The sequence below is a fragment of the Bufo bufo genome, chromosome 4, assembly GCF_905171765.1.
Source record: "Bufo bufo chromosome 4, aBufBuf1.1, whole genome shotgun sequence".
Classification (NCBI taxonomy): domain Eukaryota; kingdom Metazoa; phylum Chordata; class Amphibia; order Anura; family Bufonidae; genus Bufo; species Bufo bufo.
Window position 1 is genome coordinate 164523144 of NC_053392.1, and position 15896 is coordinate 164539039.

Consider the following 15896-nt stretch of genomic DNA (forward strand, 5'->3'; position numbering starts at 1 on the left):
CTACTCGTTTTAACATATTTTTTAATGTTTGATTAAACCTTTCTACTAGGCCATCAGTTTGCAGGTGATAGACGGATGTTTGTATCTGTTTGATATTCAGCAACCTACAGAGCTCCCGAATGACCTTGGACATAAAAGGAGTCCCCTGGTCAGTCAGAACCTCTTTGGGTATCCCCACTCGGGAAAACATCTCTATTAACTCTTTTGCTATGAGTTTGGCCGATGTATGTCGCAGTGGCACCGCCTCCGCATGGTGTAGTCCAGGACGACCAAGATGTGTTGGTGCCCCCTAGCGGACTTCGGTACTGGGCCTACGAGATCCATAGCGATTCTCTCAAATGGTACCTTGATAATTGGGAGGGGCACTAAGGGACTGCGGAACAGGTGCTGGGGGCTAGTGGTTTGACAGGTCAGGCAAGACTTACAAAAGTCATCCACCTCTCTAAAGACACTGGGCCAGTAAAACCATTGTAGTATATGGTACTGTGTCTTCTGCAGTCCCAGATGACCCCCGAGAACATGTTGGTGGCCTAACTTTAACATGTGCTTTCGATAGGCCCCGGGCACCACCAACTGCTCAACAGGTTCACCCCGCAGCTGGTTTACCCGATATAGCATATTCTGGTGGACCACAAAACAGGGAACATCAACTTGGCCCCAGGTTGTTGGGGTACGCCATCAAGTATTACCACATTCTCCCAGGCATGAGATACGGTTGGGTCTCGACGTTGGGCTGTACGGAAATTCTTCCCGGAGATGTTGAGATCTGCAAACCCAAGACCCGATGGCAACTCCTCAACGTCTCACATCATTACCCTACACAGGGTTGTCTCTCCCTCTTCCACCGAAGTGGCGGTCACCCCTACTGCTTGCCCTTTGGCCTCAGGTTCCCATACATTGTGGGGATGCGCTCTGGTAGTTAGGACTAGCGGATGCAGTATAGAGGCAAAGTACACAGTTCTTGAATCAAACAGCGGTATTTATTCATACATTGGTGTATAACAAAATTCAGATAAGGTGTATCACAAAACACAGATGGCTTGGTGTTTGTTCACACACAAGGAAAGTCCATAAACAATAAAAGTCACCTTTTCTTATGGGTGTTAATTCACAGCCTGTTAGCCGTTCAGCCTCATCAAGTCCATAGGCGGCCTGTCCCAGCACAGCCTTCAGTTCACAGCACACAGACTCCTGAGCTCCACTGTCAAAGTGAGGTAAATCCACACACCTGGCAGTGCTGACTGTTTTTTATGCCTGGCAAAACCCGACCTGGAACATGCGGAGTAGTAACCCACCCAGCACTTTGACTACTCCCAGTAAGAGTCGTCCCGGATCAGCTATAACAGCCATGCTAAATCTTTAGGTTAGCTGCTGCTGACACATAAAATATCGGCTCTTACTTCACCGAGGCCAGGAACCTCGGTGACACATACCTTCCATCCACGATGATTCCAGGTACCTTCATACAATACATATAAGCAGGAGATCCCAACAGCAAAAAACAAAAAATCGATTATCATACTACCATAGTAACATACAAAGTAACATAGTACATAAGGCCGAAAAAAGACATGTGTCCATCCAGTTCGGCCTGTGGTAAGTAGTAGTAGTAGTAGTAAGGAGCTTTAACAACATTTAAAAACTAAACTGGGTACAGCAAATATGAGTAAGTGTATGTTCACATTTGACCATCATATCGATAAAACTAAATAGAAAGGGGATCACCAGATTTCACAATGCAAACTACATTCATTATTAAATGGATCTCCTAGACCTAATGAGACTAGTTTACTTACTTTGAAAATCAATGTCAGAATGGTTATGTATTCCTTTTTTCAACTTTAAATTTATTTATGTATGTTTTTATTGTCTGCCACTAAATAAGCATTTTTTTTTTCAATTCTGATAGGGAGAGCTCAGGAGTAAGGCTACTTTCATACTTGCGTTGTTGATTCCGGTATTGAGGTCCGAGAGAGGATCTCAACACCGGACTTAAAGAGATGTCTTTTGATTTTGCACATCAGGATGCATCCGTTCCATTAGGATGCGGTTGTGTAAAATCAAAATGGAAAAAAAGGATCCTAAAAAAACAGATCCCTCACCATTGACTTACATTGTTTTCAGTGCTGGATCCGTTTTTTTCCTTTTTTTTATGACTGGCCGCAAAACCGCAGCTTGAAGCAGTTTTGTGTCCAGTCACAAAACGGAATGCTGCTGGAAACAAAGACATCCTGATGCATCCTGAACGGATCTCTTTCCACTCAGAATGCATGAGGACTAAATGGAAATGTTTTTTTCCGATATTGAGATCCTCTGCCGGATCTCAATACCAACAACGCAAGTGTGAAAGTAGCCTAAAGTATATTTTAATCTCTAACCATCTAAAGCAAAAAAAAATCTTAGTGTACCACCACAGCTGTAGAGGAAGTTAGAAGCTCTAATTCCACACTAAAACTGTTGTTGGAAGACAGTCTCTCTAACAAGAGAAACAGGGAGACTACAGCTTGTGCTGAGCAGTGCGAAATATTAGCAGCAGAGGAGGAGGTAGACTGAAAGATGCTGGTCTGGTAGTCTAGGTGGTGGAAATTGAATTTAAATCATGGACACTCCGGACTTATGAGCTCTCTCATTTTTTAGCTCTTTAGGATAATGTGTGTGTATGTATATATATATATATATATATATATATATATATACTCCCCTAAAGAATTATTAGGAACACCATACTAATACGGTGTTGGACCCCCTTTTGCCTTCAGAACTGCCTTAATTCTACGTGGTATTGATTCAACAAGGTGCTGATAGCATTCTTTAGAAATTTTGGCCCATATTGATAGGATAGCATCTTGCAGTTGAGGGAGATTTCAGGGATGCACATCCAGGGCACGAAGCTCCCGTTCCACTACATCCCAAAGATGCTTTATTGGGTTGAAATCTGGTGACTGTGGGGCCATTTTAGTACAGTGAACTCATTGTCATGTTCAAGAAACCAATTTGAAATGAATCAAGCTTTGTGACATGGTGCATTATCCTGCTGGAAGTAGCCATCAGAGGATGGATACATGTTCTCATTCTGTTTACGCTAAATTCGGACTCTACCATTTGAATGTCTCAACAGAAATCGAGACTCATCAGACCAGGCAACATTTTTCCAGTCTTCAACAGTCCAATTTGGTGAGCTTGTGCAAATTGTAGCCTCTTTTTCCTATTTGTAGTGGAGATGAGTGGTACCCGGTGGGGTCTTCTGCTGTTGTAGCCCATCTGCCTCAAGGTTGTGCATGTTGTGGCTTCACAAATGCTTTGCTGCATACCTCGGTTGTAACGAGTGGTTATTTCAGTCAACGGTGCTCTTCTATCAGCTTGAATCAGTCGGCCCATTCTCCTCTGACCTCTAGCATCCACAAGGCATTTTTGCCCACAGGACTGCCGCATACTGGATGTTTTTCCCTTTTCACACCATTCTTTGTAAACCCTAGAAATGGTTGTGCGTGAAAATCCCAGTAACTGAGCAGATTGTGAAATACTCAGACTGGCCCGTCTGGCACCAACAACCATGCCACGCTCAAAATTGCTTAAATCACCTTTCTTTCCCATTCTGACATTCAGTTTGGAGTTCAGAAGATTGTCTTGACCAGGACCACCCCCCCCTAAATGCATTGAAGCACTAGATAATTGCATTAATGAGAAATAGAACAGGTGTTCCTAATAATTCTTTAGGTGAGTGTATATATCAAGTTAGCAGTTCTATTTAAGAATTTATTCAACTTGTATAATGAAATCTGGTGACAAATACTCTTTACAAATTTTGTACTGATTATCTAAGAATTTGGCTAATAATGGAATGCTCTTGCTGAACAGCATTCTAGGAAAGAGAGTTTTTCACATAAGATTAATGAAAACTGCTATAAAATGAAAACCACTGGAATACGCCCCAGGCCAGTGTTTGGAATGCTGGGAGACATGGGCATATTCATATTAAGAATTCTGGATGCAGCTTTAGATGAGAATGGGTTATACCACATGCGGTACCTCTGGATCAGTACGGCAGAATAATAATAGTAATAATAATAATAACAACGTATCTTAATTCAAAAATTTGAAAATGTCATTATGCAACTAAAATGATCTTCAAAGGTGACCCTAGAGAAGTTATCACAATCTCAATATTTTACAATGCAGCCTAGTGCTACATTTCAGGAGATAACTGGCTCAATGTCGAGTAAAAAGTTTTGTCAAGTAAAATGGACAGAAGCAGTTTTGTTCTGCTCAATTTATCTTCAATGGCTATTACAAGTAGACGATCCTCAACTGCAGCTTCTATTATCCTCAGCCAGTCGACTGTCAATGATCTAATGACACTGTGAAGAGAACAGTAGATTTCCAAACCGTAGCCAGAAACTCAGCTATACTTGTACAAGACAGAAGGGATTATGATGATTTTCAGTCTGTTATATTTAGGGTGCCTTCACACATGGCAGATTTTCTTGCAGAAATTTTCTGCAACTGAAAATCAGTTCAATTTACCTGAATGCAGGTTGCAGAAATCCATGTGCTTCCAGCCCCCAAAAAATCCCATTCAGGTGAAGGCACCCATACATTATTGATATGATTATTCACTGCACATTTCTGATGATGTGGTACACATGGTCTATATGATGGGGATTTAGTTGACTAACCACTATAATTCACTGGAAATTGTGTTTAAAACAAGAAAAAGATAGCTGATGTGTAGATATTACAGAAAGATACAGATAACCTTAACTTGATGGACATAGTTACAGTAATAGACTAGAAGCTCTTATATTAACCCTTTCAGGAGACAGACTATTTTTATTTTATTTTTTTTCATTTCTCCTTTCCTGCTTTCCAAGAGCCATACATTTTTTTGTTTGTTTTCTGTCCACATAACCATATAAGGGCTTGTTTTTGTGCGGGACAAGTTGCATTTTTTACACAGCTCCACAGACTTAGGTCTTGTTCACACGACCGTGTGAAGCCCGTGCCTGTGCTGTGGACCGCAAATTGCAGTCCGCAATGCACGGGCACCGACCGTGGCCCAGCCGCATGGGGATTGTGGACCCATTCACTTGAATGTGTCCGCGATCTGTCCGTTCCGAAAAAAGATAGAGCAAGTTCTATCTTTTTGTGGTGCGGAGGCATGGAACGGAACCCCAGGAAGCACTCCGTAGTGCTTCCGTAGTGTTCCGTTCCGTGCTTCCATCCGCATCTCCGATTTGCGGATCCATTGAAGTGAATGGGTCAGCATCCGTGATGCGGAATGCACACGGAACGGTGCCCGTGTAGTGGATCTGCAAATGCGGTCCACAATACGGCAACGGGCAGCACACGTTCGTGTGAATGAGCCCTTACAAGTACACAATTCTAAATACATGTACACAAGCCCACACTCACATTTACACAACGCCAAAGACTTAAAACTACACAGCTCATTAGATTCACAAGTACACAGCTCCACAGACTTAGGCCTCATGCACACAAACGTATTTTCATTTAGTGTCCGTTCAGTTTTTTTTGCTGAACTATTCATTTCAATGGGTCTGCAAAAAAAAACCTGAAGGTACTCCTCGTGCATTCCGTTTTCATATGTCCGTATTTCTGTTCCGCAAAAAATAGAACATGTCCAATTATTATCCGCATTACGGACAAGGATAGTACTGTTCTATTAGGGGCCAGCTGTTCCATTCTGCAAAATACGGAATGCACACGGATGTCATCCGTATTTTTTGTAGATCCGTTTTTTTGCGGACCGCAAAATACATATGGTCGTGTGCATGAGGCCTTACAAGTACATAACTCCTTGGACTCTCAAGTACACATCTCTACAGACTAACAAGTACACAGATCAGACTAACAAGTACACAGGTCGACAGACTCACATTTATTCAACCCCACACTCGCATGTACATAACTCCAAAGACTTACAAGTACACAGCTCTTCAGACTCACAAGTACACAGCTTGACTAAGGTATTGGTTAGACTGCTCGGATCTCCCTAACCCCTTAACCTTCTTGATCCCCATTGACGAATAAGAGCCAGACTCCAGATTCTGATTAATTCAGCCACAGCAGCCGTTTTATTAAATAAATATACATAACAAAACATGAATAACTTAACATTAGCCCCCAATAAAATGAGTAAATGACGAGGGAAGTCCTAGAAGCCCAAATAAGATACATTCACCAAAACAAACTGGCAACTCCATCTTGCCCCCAGCCGATGAACGCCAGCTCGGAGGCACCAATTGATGGACGTCTAATACCTGAATTCCTGTTCACCGATGAGAGTCCAGCCCCACCCTGTGGGGACCCTTCCATTCTCAACTACCACCATATCCACCAACTTTTAGGACCTCCCACCGCCAACAATGCGCAACTTGACCCACTTAGGTTCGCGTGTCCCTCCTCATTCTCAGGTTATCTCAATACCACCCTGGAGTTCCCAAAGACCATAATCAATTCCAACTGCATTAAGGTGCACACCATCTGCTCTCCAAAATTCACTCCAAGTCCTGCTTCCAGCTCCGCATGCCGAACGGTAACCGCCCCATTCCCAGACACAAATCTACCAACCTCCCTATTGATCTTAATACGAGTCTTATTTATCCACTGACCTCACACCCCGACAAGTCTGTCTCGGCACAATGTCCAATCACACCGTAACCATGTTTGGAAACAAAGCCCATAACCTCAGGAGATCAAATTTGATGTCTCTAATAAGCTCCCTGAATGGCCGAGCCCCTAGATCATTACCCCCAACGTGTAACACCAGAACATCTTGGGGGCGATCTAAACGCACGAAGCGATGCACTTCCCGCAACACCCCACCCCCACAGCATACCTCTAATCCCGAGCCACTGAAAAACTGCCACTGCTCGAAACCCATCTGCCGCCCGTTCAGTCTCACTTCTGCCCACTTCTGCAGACCTATAAAGAAACCACAAGACAAAACAAGCAACAGTAACAAAAACGAATTCATAACCAATTCACAATCTACCCAACCTCACATATGAGCGGAATCGAATGGATTCCCAACGCCGTATTTTTATTTATCATTTCCTCGCTCAATCCCAAATGCGCTGCCTCCGTCGCCGCCCCAATCCTGAAAGAGTGCCCTGTATAGCCCTCTGAATCAACCCCCAATACTCTCAAGCATCGTTTGAAAATGACTAGGAATTGAAACCGCGACAGGAATGATCCATCCTTGTATCTCAGGAAAGGACCAGTCCCCTTCCCACTCTCACCTCCGTAATCCCGCAAACACCTAATTGGACAAAGAATACATCCTGGCACCTCCAACAACGTCAACCGCCTTCCCCTGCCCTCACAGTCCGTCTTTGACTTAGGAATGTGTATCTCCACCCGATCCGCGTACAGTGCTACTTACCAAATTCCCCCAACCGAAATGCCCCAAAAAACGCTAACGAGAAAGCCACCTTAAACAAACTAACCTCCCATTGTGACAGACAAACCGACCCCAACCTAGCACCAATGTCTACCAACAACTTAAAAGACACCGGCCTTCTAGCATCCTCAGACTGCTTCCCTCTTCTCCAACCTCTTTAAACCTGCTTAACCAGAAACATTTTTGTAACATCCGGAAGACTGCGCAAGAGAAAACCGAATGCTAATCCCGCCACTCACCTATTTTACTGTGCCACTGACCATCCTTCCTCCCTGACGTGACTTAAAAACAACAATAATGCAATTTCCCTGTCCACCTCCCTTGTTTCTAACTGCACACACCACCTCTCCCAGGTCTCCCATGCCTTACCGTATGCAGCCCACGTGCCAGGACTCAATGATGCTCCAACAAGCCCCATTACCATTCCTCCAAGATTTCCCAAAGACAAGCTGGACACTCCAACCCCTTAGCATCCGCTTCTGGGCGCCATTTGACAAAAACGCTCTAACTGTGAAGAGAAAGGGCATCCGCAATACCATTTAAAACTCCCGGAACATGAACCGCCACTATCCAAGCATTAATGGACAAGCATCTTAGCACTAAAAGCTGTAACAGCTTAACAACCGGGGGGACGGGACGGACGATGCAGACAAACTATTAATTGCCTGCACTACCCCCAGATTGTCACAATGAAACCGAACCTTCTTATTCGCAAACCTATCTTCCCACAACAGAACCGCCATAACAATTGGAAAAAGCTCTAAAAGCGCCGAATTTCTCACCCATCCTTTAGTCACCCAAGAGTCAGGCCACCGGCCCACACACCATTGCCCATGGCAGTATGCCCCGAAACCTACCCCCTCAGCCGTGTCAGAAAAAAGCTCAAAATCAAAGTTATTAACCGCTTCATCCATAACCAACGTCCTCCCATTGTAGACCTCCAGAAACCCCGCCCAAACATCCAAATCCCCCCGCAACTTTTTACCTAGCCAAATAAAATGATGTGGTGCCTTGACCTCCGACGTCGCAGAAGCCAAAAGCCTGCAAAAAATGCGCTCCATCGGCATAATCCTACATGCAAAATTAAGTTTACCCAACAGGAATTGTAAATCCCTCAACCAAATTTTTGCCGCCCTTTTTGCCTTACTGACTTCCAACCGCAAGTTTATCAATTTGTCCTCCGGCTGCCTGCATTCCATTTTAACCGTGTCGATCACAATATCCAAAATACACAATTCGGTCGTAGGCCCCTCTGTCTTATCCACCGCCAACTGCACCCCGAACTCCCCAAAAACCTAATACACAGTGTGCAACAACAACGAACATACCCGCGACCCCGCCGGGCCGAGACACAAAAAGTTGTTTAAGTAATGAATAACTGAAGCACAACCGGACACTTCAACGATTACCCATTCCAGGAACGAACTGAATGTCTCGAAGTAGGCGCAAGACAATGAGCACCCCATTGGCAAACACCTATCCATGAAATAACACCCCCCCCCCAAAAAAAAAGAAAACAACAAGTGCAGACTCTCTGGATGAACCGGTAACAAGCGAAACACTCAATATTGGTCTTTGCTAATAACGTACCCGGGCCCAACTTCCTAACCCAAGCCACAGCCACGTCAAAAGATGCATAAACCACTGAACATAATTCAGGATCAATACCATCATTGACCGACACCCCTCTTGGAAAGGACAGGTAATAAATGAGCCTCCAGATTCGGGTACCTATTTAGAAACCGCGCCATCTTTTCCACCCGAACCGGCGTCCGACCCTTTTCCAGCATTGTCCCCCCCTTTGTGTCTATTTCCCTTAAAGCATCTATTTGCTCTGTGGGATCCACCGCATCTGGTGCATTCATGTTTAAACTTACACTTTGCGCCAAATTTACAGTTTCATTCGTTAAACAGGAAACACAACCCTTTTGCTGATGCCACTGCAAAATAACCCTGTCCTGACCCCCCAGCTTTCCCCTGAAAGGACTGCCCCGACCTTAGTGGAGCCGTAACCCTTAGCCAGAGACCAATATCCTTGTGGTCCCAAGCAATACCACCGCTTTTCCTCATCCTCTTTTTTACCTTAATCCTTCTTTCCCTTATCCAAATTAAATCTCTCCAAAGTAAGTAGGGAAACAATTTCCACATACTCCCCTTTCCAAATCCTGTCCATAACCTCCTGTTTCAAGTGCGCCAACAAAGGGCCCTCGAAACACATGTTCACCTCACCCTTTGCCGCGTCGTCCACTTTAGGCCTGTCATCCTCTCCCTCTGCCTGTGTCTGTACTGACACTGACACCCCTGACCTACTAGACAAACCCACGTCAAACACCCCATTCCCGGGACTCACTCCCCAAGCCGGAAGTGACCACGCTCCCCTAGCCCCTAAACCCGACAACCACCCTGCCAATCTGCCCAAAAGCTGTCCCAGACCCCTTCCCACTTCACCCGGACGTCCTGCTCCCCCAATGCCCCCTGGACAGCAAAATAAAGAAAGAGGACCCCATGAGATCTCACCAGGCTGCACAAGCACTGTGTAACCCGTAGCTGCTGATCCTGTATTCCGCCGCTCCTAGTCGCCGTCATCACGGTCCCTGGCAACGCTGACCCTGTAGTCCGGACTCACAGATTCTTCTTCACTAGCGATGCTGCTGCTCCTCTCTAAGATGGCTTCTGCCACGTGGGGGGCATGGCCTTATTCAGCATCCCGGGCAGCCTGGGCACAGCCCTGGAAGCCTCCTGCACAGCCCATACTCCGGCAGAAATGCTCCCTCGCCGATTGGACCTCCCAGAAGAGGGACGCCTGGGAGGACCCACAGACCCTGGTCCCGATCCCGACGTGCATGCTGCAGAGAGTGGGGGAGGGGGGGGGAGGAAACTCCCCGCTCTGCTCTGGGTCCCGCCGCTGCATAAGATTCTGGAGGGTCCCCAGAGGGGCTCTGCAATCGGTGCCAGACCCGAGGGGCGTCATCAGGGCTCAAGCGCTCCAGCAGTCGGACCCGCCACAGCCATCTAGTCCCTTCATCAGGGATCTCCATTGCCATTGGGGCTCCCTGCAGCAGGCCTCCTAACTGCTCTCTCAGCCAGTCGGGTCCCCTTGCCTCTGCCTCCATTCTAATCTGGGCCAGCATCTCCTCCACAGACATGGTGAGTGCAGTTTACAGTTTGTTTTCTAGCTAGAAAATGGCACCTAACTCTGCCTCACTCCCCCTTTTTAGTACCTCCCACCAAGTTACCCTAGCAACTCCCTCCACCTCCCAGCTACTGGGCAATTAACCCTTTAACTTCCTGACTCCTTGCCAACCAAACCAGCGTCATGCTGGCCACCCCTCAGCTCCGCCCCAGTACGGCCTCACTAGACAGTCTCAAAAATGCCCAGCTCCTCATACTCCCAAGAACACAGATCCACAGAATCACATGTAAACAGCTCCTCAGACTTACAACTACACAACTCCATAGGCTCAGGAGTATACAGCACTACAAATTTAAAATGACACAGCTCCTCAGACTCACAAGTACACAGTTTCACAGACTTACATGTACACAACGCAAAAGACTTATGACTACTCAGCTACTTGGACTCAGTCACAAGTACTCAGCTCCACAAACTGAAAGTACCCATCTGCACAGACACACAAGTACATACAGTAACTCCACCGACTGATAAGTATAGTGCACGGCTCAACACAGTGACACAGAAAATCACATTTGTCTTCAACTCATTCTCTTGTGTCTTGTCTCTTGACCAAGATCACTTATGTAGATTGCAACCAATTAAATTATTGGAATATAGAATACACATCTACACGGAATATTCCAGAAGACAGATATGCTTATCTCTTGGTACATAACCACTTGCATTCTATGTTATTTGGGGCAAAGCAAAATTAATTTAGGGAAACAATAACAAAACCAGCAGATATGAGTACAGCTTAACTGAAGACAGTAAACTAATTTATGAATGTATGGGCACTGTCATAATGTAGAGAGAGAAGGGAGGCAAGTCACGGGTGGCCGCAAGTAGTGTTACAACTGGATAACCAAGCATAGCACAGCTGCGACCTGAGGATTTTTTAAAACTGACGCTCAATTAACATATTCATAGTCTTTGAAATAACTGTTTTCTGTATTGAAATATAGTCCACATGCGGCCAAGCCATACCCACCCATGTTAGCCTATGGCCCAACGAGTTTACTGCAAAATCATGTGACCATTGGTTGCAGGTGGCCTCTGTATACTAGGTGACCACCGTACCATTCAAGCACTAAGGGACTGCCAGCGATAGCCAAACACAAGTCCCTTAGAGATTAATAGAGAGGTAGTGTGCATGCTTGACCTGCTGCTCCATTCATGGTGTCGGGGGACTTCCCATCTCATAACTGGTGTGGTCTCCAATGGTTTGACCACTCAGTGGATAGAGGATAACTTAATCTAACCACAGCCTCTTTATATTTACCTCTTCTTTTCTATTTCCTTCCCCATAATAGTATCTATTGTTGCCCCAATACCCCACCAAGATCAGTTTATTACTGCATACTTCTTTGGGCCCAAACTTATTTCCGTGCATTTATGTTTCTTGTTTGCATGAGTTTTTTGTGTCTTTAAATTTCTGAAATCCAACAAAAGCAATAAAAATATTAAAAACAAAATAAGAAAACTGTGTGCATGTTTTAAAAATATATCCATGGTTGAGGAAGCATTATGTCTATCCTCCAAATACCCAGTAGTCTGAAATATCTATAGAGTAAATTAAAAATGCATCGACAAGAGAAAATGATCTGCTTACAGACCAAGTTTTACAATTGCTGGGAAAAGTGTAGTAATTCCAGAAAGAATACCAAAATCTCACCTCTTGAAGCCATTAGTTAAAACTAGAAAAGAAAGGGATATGACCTCATGACCTTAGTGAATAATCATCCTTCAGCCTAGCATAGAAGAAAATTAGAAATAAAAAGAAATACTGACATAGAATAAAATCTGAAATAAAAACCACTTGTAACACACTGTGTTTCTTGGATTAATATTGTTTGTAGCTGTGTATTGCCTGTTTGACCATTGCAGCTTCACTTGTAGTCAGTCCAAAAATGTATTAAAATGTTTCTATCCTTAAGCCCCACATTGTTTTATAAACTAATACTAGAGTACCATCTAGTGGTAAAAACTGAAAATGCAGGGAGTATGAACACCACAATGCGTTACCATTAGCTGATTTTAATTTAAGTCTACCTCACATTTCAGTTTAAATCTGCAAGAAGACATTACCACGATAAATGTACCATACCCTTAAATAATGTAATGTGCCACACTTGGCTATAGCCATTGATCCTCCTGATGTAGGTTGTGTATGTATTCATAGAGTGTCCCCTATGGCCCGGTTTTTATATTCATTATAAGATTGTAGAGATTGTTTTAAACATCACGGAAGACTCACTGGCTCAGCCCAATCCTATAGACAAGTAGCCATTCTTTATTTCCTGCCCTTTACTGATCATGCAGATCAGTACAGAACATGAACAGGAAGCTGAATGTAGTTCATGGCTTTCATCTTCCAGTGACCCGCAGCAGAGACTACTCTGGAACCTAAAGAGGTGAGTGGCCCATTGCACTCCAGGCAAGGTTGTTACATTATCCCTTTCACTACCCTAGACCACCAAGAATGAAATTTTATGCTCTGCATTTTAGACCAAGCCTGGGTTTTTAACTTCTTAACTGTCCAGTAAAAAATACAATTTACTGCAAAACTTCATAGACCAAATAAGAAACATAGTGTTTTCATATAAAGTGATAAAACAGTTTCATGGCCCACCCTGATTTATCTAGGTGATGTATATGCTATTTAGAGTATCTGGATCTTGTACCAGTTCTCTGTAAAATAAAGGAGGGACATGCTGTATAGTCACATACCCTACGGACACACAAAAGAAATAGAAAAATATACAGTGCCCCAGTCTTTTAATGAAGTTTAAAATTTCAATATTAAACAATATTTCATGGACTCTGTTTGACAGATGACACCTAGCAGTGCTTTATGGTGACCATACAATGATGGAAATGATTGAGAAAAAACGTACTCTGTGCAAAGAGATTAAAGCAAGACAAAAAGCGGAAAAGGGGCTTTGTAAGCAAGAAAGTATGCCTATCCTGCCCAGCTGGAAGAAGAGCAACGGCTCGAAGAAGTACAGCCCTCCACCCTATTCCAAACAGCAAACTGTCTTCTGGGACACAGCTATATGACACAGGCCTAGTCGAAAGATTTCTTCACATGCTAATATGGTTTGAATTGCACAGGTAGCAATGTTCAAGCAGAAGAGCGATTGCATTTCTAGGGTAGGGGACATCGAAGTACTTGATGCCAATATTCATCTCTTGCAAATCAAAGAAGATTGATCTACCTACTTCATGATGCAGATATTTATCGAGAAGATTTTTTTAAAGGATGTATACAATGCTATTTAATGTAAATAAGGAATCTGTTTATGATGAAAAGGCAAATACATTGTTAGAAAGCAAAAATTTACAAATAATTTTGATATTTTGTGTAATGTACTGACTGTACTGTTTATTATCTATTTTATGTCATATTTTAATGTTGCTTTGGGATTTTTACTAAGGCATGCATTTTCTTTAAATAAGATGTTTATATTAGCTACTAGAATGATATTTATTTATTTACAGAATGAGGACTACAGGCTGAAATACTGACTAATATGTCGCTTCCCTATATTATATTTTCAAGGTCATTCTTAATGAGAGATAATCTTAAAGGGCATTCTACCTATATAGTGTCACTTTATGTTTTTCTCAGTCAAGTTCTTGTTTTTACCTGTAATGTTTTTCCCCTTTATAATTTCATAGGCTATTAGTATCATTTGTGTTTGCTCTGCCAATAGCTGCGATCGAACCCTTTACCCAGCAGTGCTAGGGATGCTAATTTCACTCTAAGTAAGTTGCTTGAACACCTTTTAACAGTTTACATCTAAATATAATGTACATGAAAGTAGACTAACTTTGCAAATACCTTGTTTTACCTGCTTAAAGGGTTGTCCAACTGTTTAATACTGATGATGTATCCTCAGAATAGGTAATCAAAATCTGATAGCTGAGGGTCCAACTACCACCACCGCTCAGATGTTTGAAGAGGCCGAGGTGCTCCGGTTAGTGCTGCACTCTCCTCCTAGGTTCAGTGGTCATGTGGCCTAGGTGCAGCTCAGCCTCGTTCAAGTCAATGGGGCTGAGCTGCAATACCAAACACAGCTGCTATCCAATGGACAGCGCCTCTTTAAATAACTGATCAGTGGGGGTGATGGAAATCAGACCCCCTCCAATCAGATACTGATGACCGATCCTGAGGATAGGTCATCATCAGTATAAAACATTCAGATAGCCCCTTTAATGAAGATCATAGGTTACATTATACTGTACGTTACATCCCAGGCTTATGTAAAGCTATCTTCTGTTCAGAGCTAACATTTTCCGGCAACCTTAATGGTTCTGTGTCAGTTCTGCTCATTTATATCCTGACAGGTGGAGGTATTTTTTTCACACTAAACTTATGTTTGGGGAAAGAAACCTCTCTAAAAAGCATTGCATTACAGGACATTGACTTGAGCTAAAATGCTATAAGGTTCATGTCCCCAATTCAGAATCTAAATCTCAGCACTGTACTATAATAAATTTAGTCATTCAATGCCAGTGTATTTAATGAAAGTTATGTACTTACAGAATTACTCATTCATTTTGTGTTTAGATTATTTCTGGATGTGAAGGTAAACCCATTCTTTAAGGTATATACAGTACATATAGGAAACAAGATCTAGTTTAACTAAAGTAGGAGACCCTTCACTGTGACTAAAACTAGCAATGAGCAGTAAAAGGGTGTGATGCACCTAACAATGCAATGTCAGCTATGGGAAAGTGACAGAACACCAGTATGGGATCCAAAACATTGACACTAGTATGTGCTTTATATAGGTTTCCCTTTTGTTTTTCAGTTTAGTGTACGTCATTACCATCATGTTTTCAAAAATTATATGAATGTCAAGTATTTCTATATGTCGTAACACTTTTAACTAAAGGGGGTGCCAATTTAATTTATCGCTGATGATCTTGGTTGTGGTGACAACCTGTATTGACCCAGACTTTATACAGTATATTATCATCCCCACCTATATATTACATGGAGATTTTCATCTAACCAGTTTCAGGTTCATTTTAAAGAGCTCTGTTTGTAGTCATTGAATTGCAGCCTTCATTATTTACATTCAGGGGATAATATTCTGTTCTAGCCATGTGATGATCAAACAAGTGTGTGGCTTGCTACAGATAGAGCATAAATAACATCTTACTTGGGTGATCCTTAAAAGACTAGGACTTATGTTAAAGATCCATAATGTTACAAAGCTCAGTGCATCTTGTATGGCCAGTTGCCTATAGAATGGTTAGACCATGCATTGGAAACATTCTTGTGAAATT

General features: G+C 43.1%; 1 protein-coding gene across 1 annotated transcript in view; it reads left to right on the top strand.

Moving 5' to 3' along the window:
* NYAP2 (neuronal tyrosine-phosphorylated phosphoinositide-3-kinase adaptor 2) overlaps positions 1-13658 on the top strand; it is a 228682-nt gene extending 215024 nt beyond the window's left edge. Inside the window, exon 6 of the mRNA XM_040431045.1 lies at positions 13447-13658. Within this exon, the coding sequence (XP_040286979.1) occupies positions 13447-13658 (212 nt within the window). The remainder of the gene's footprint in view (positions 1-13446) is intronic.
* Positions 13659-15896: the final 2238 nt, after the last annotated feature.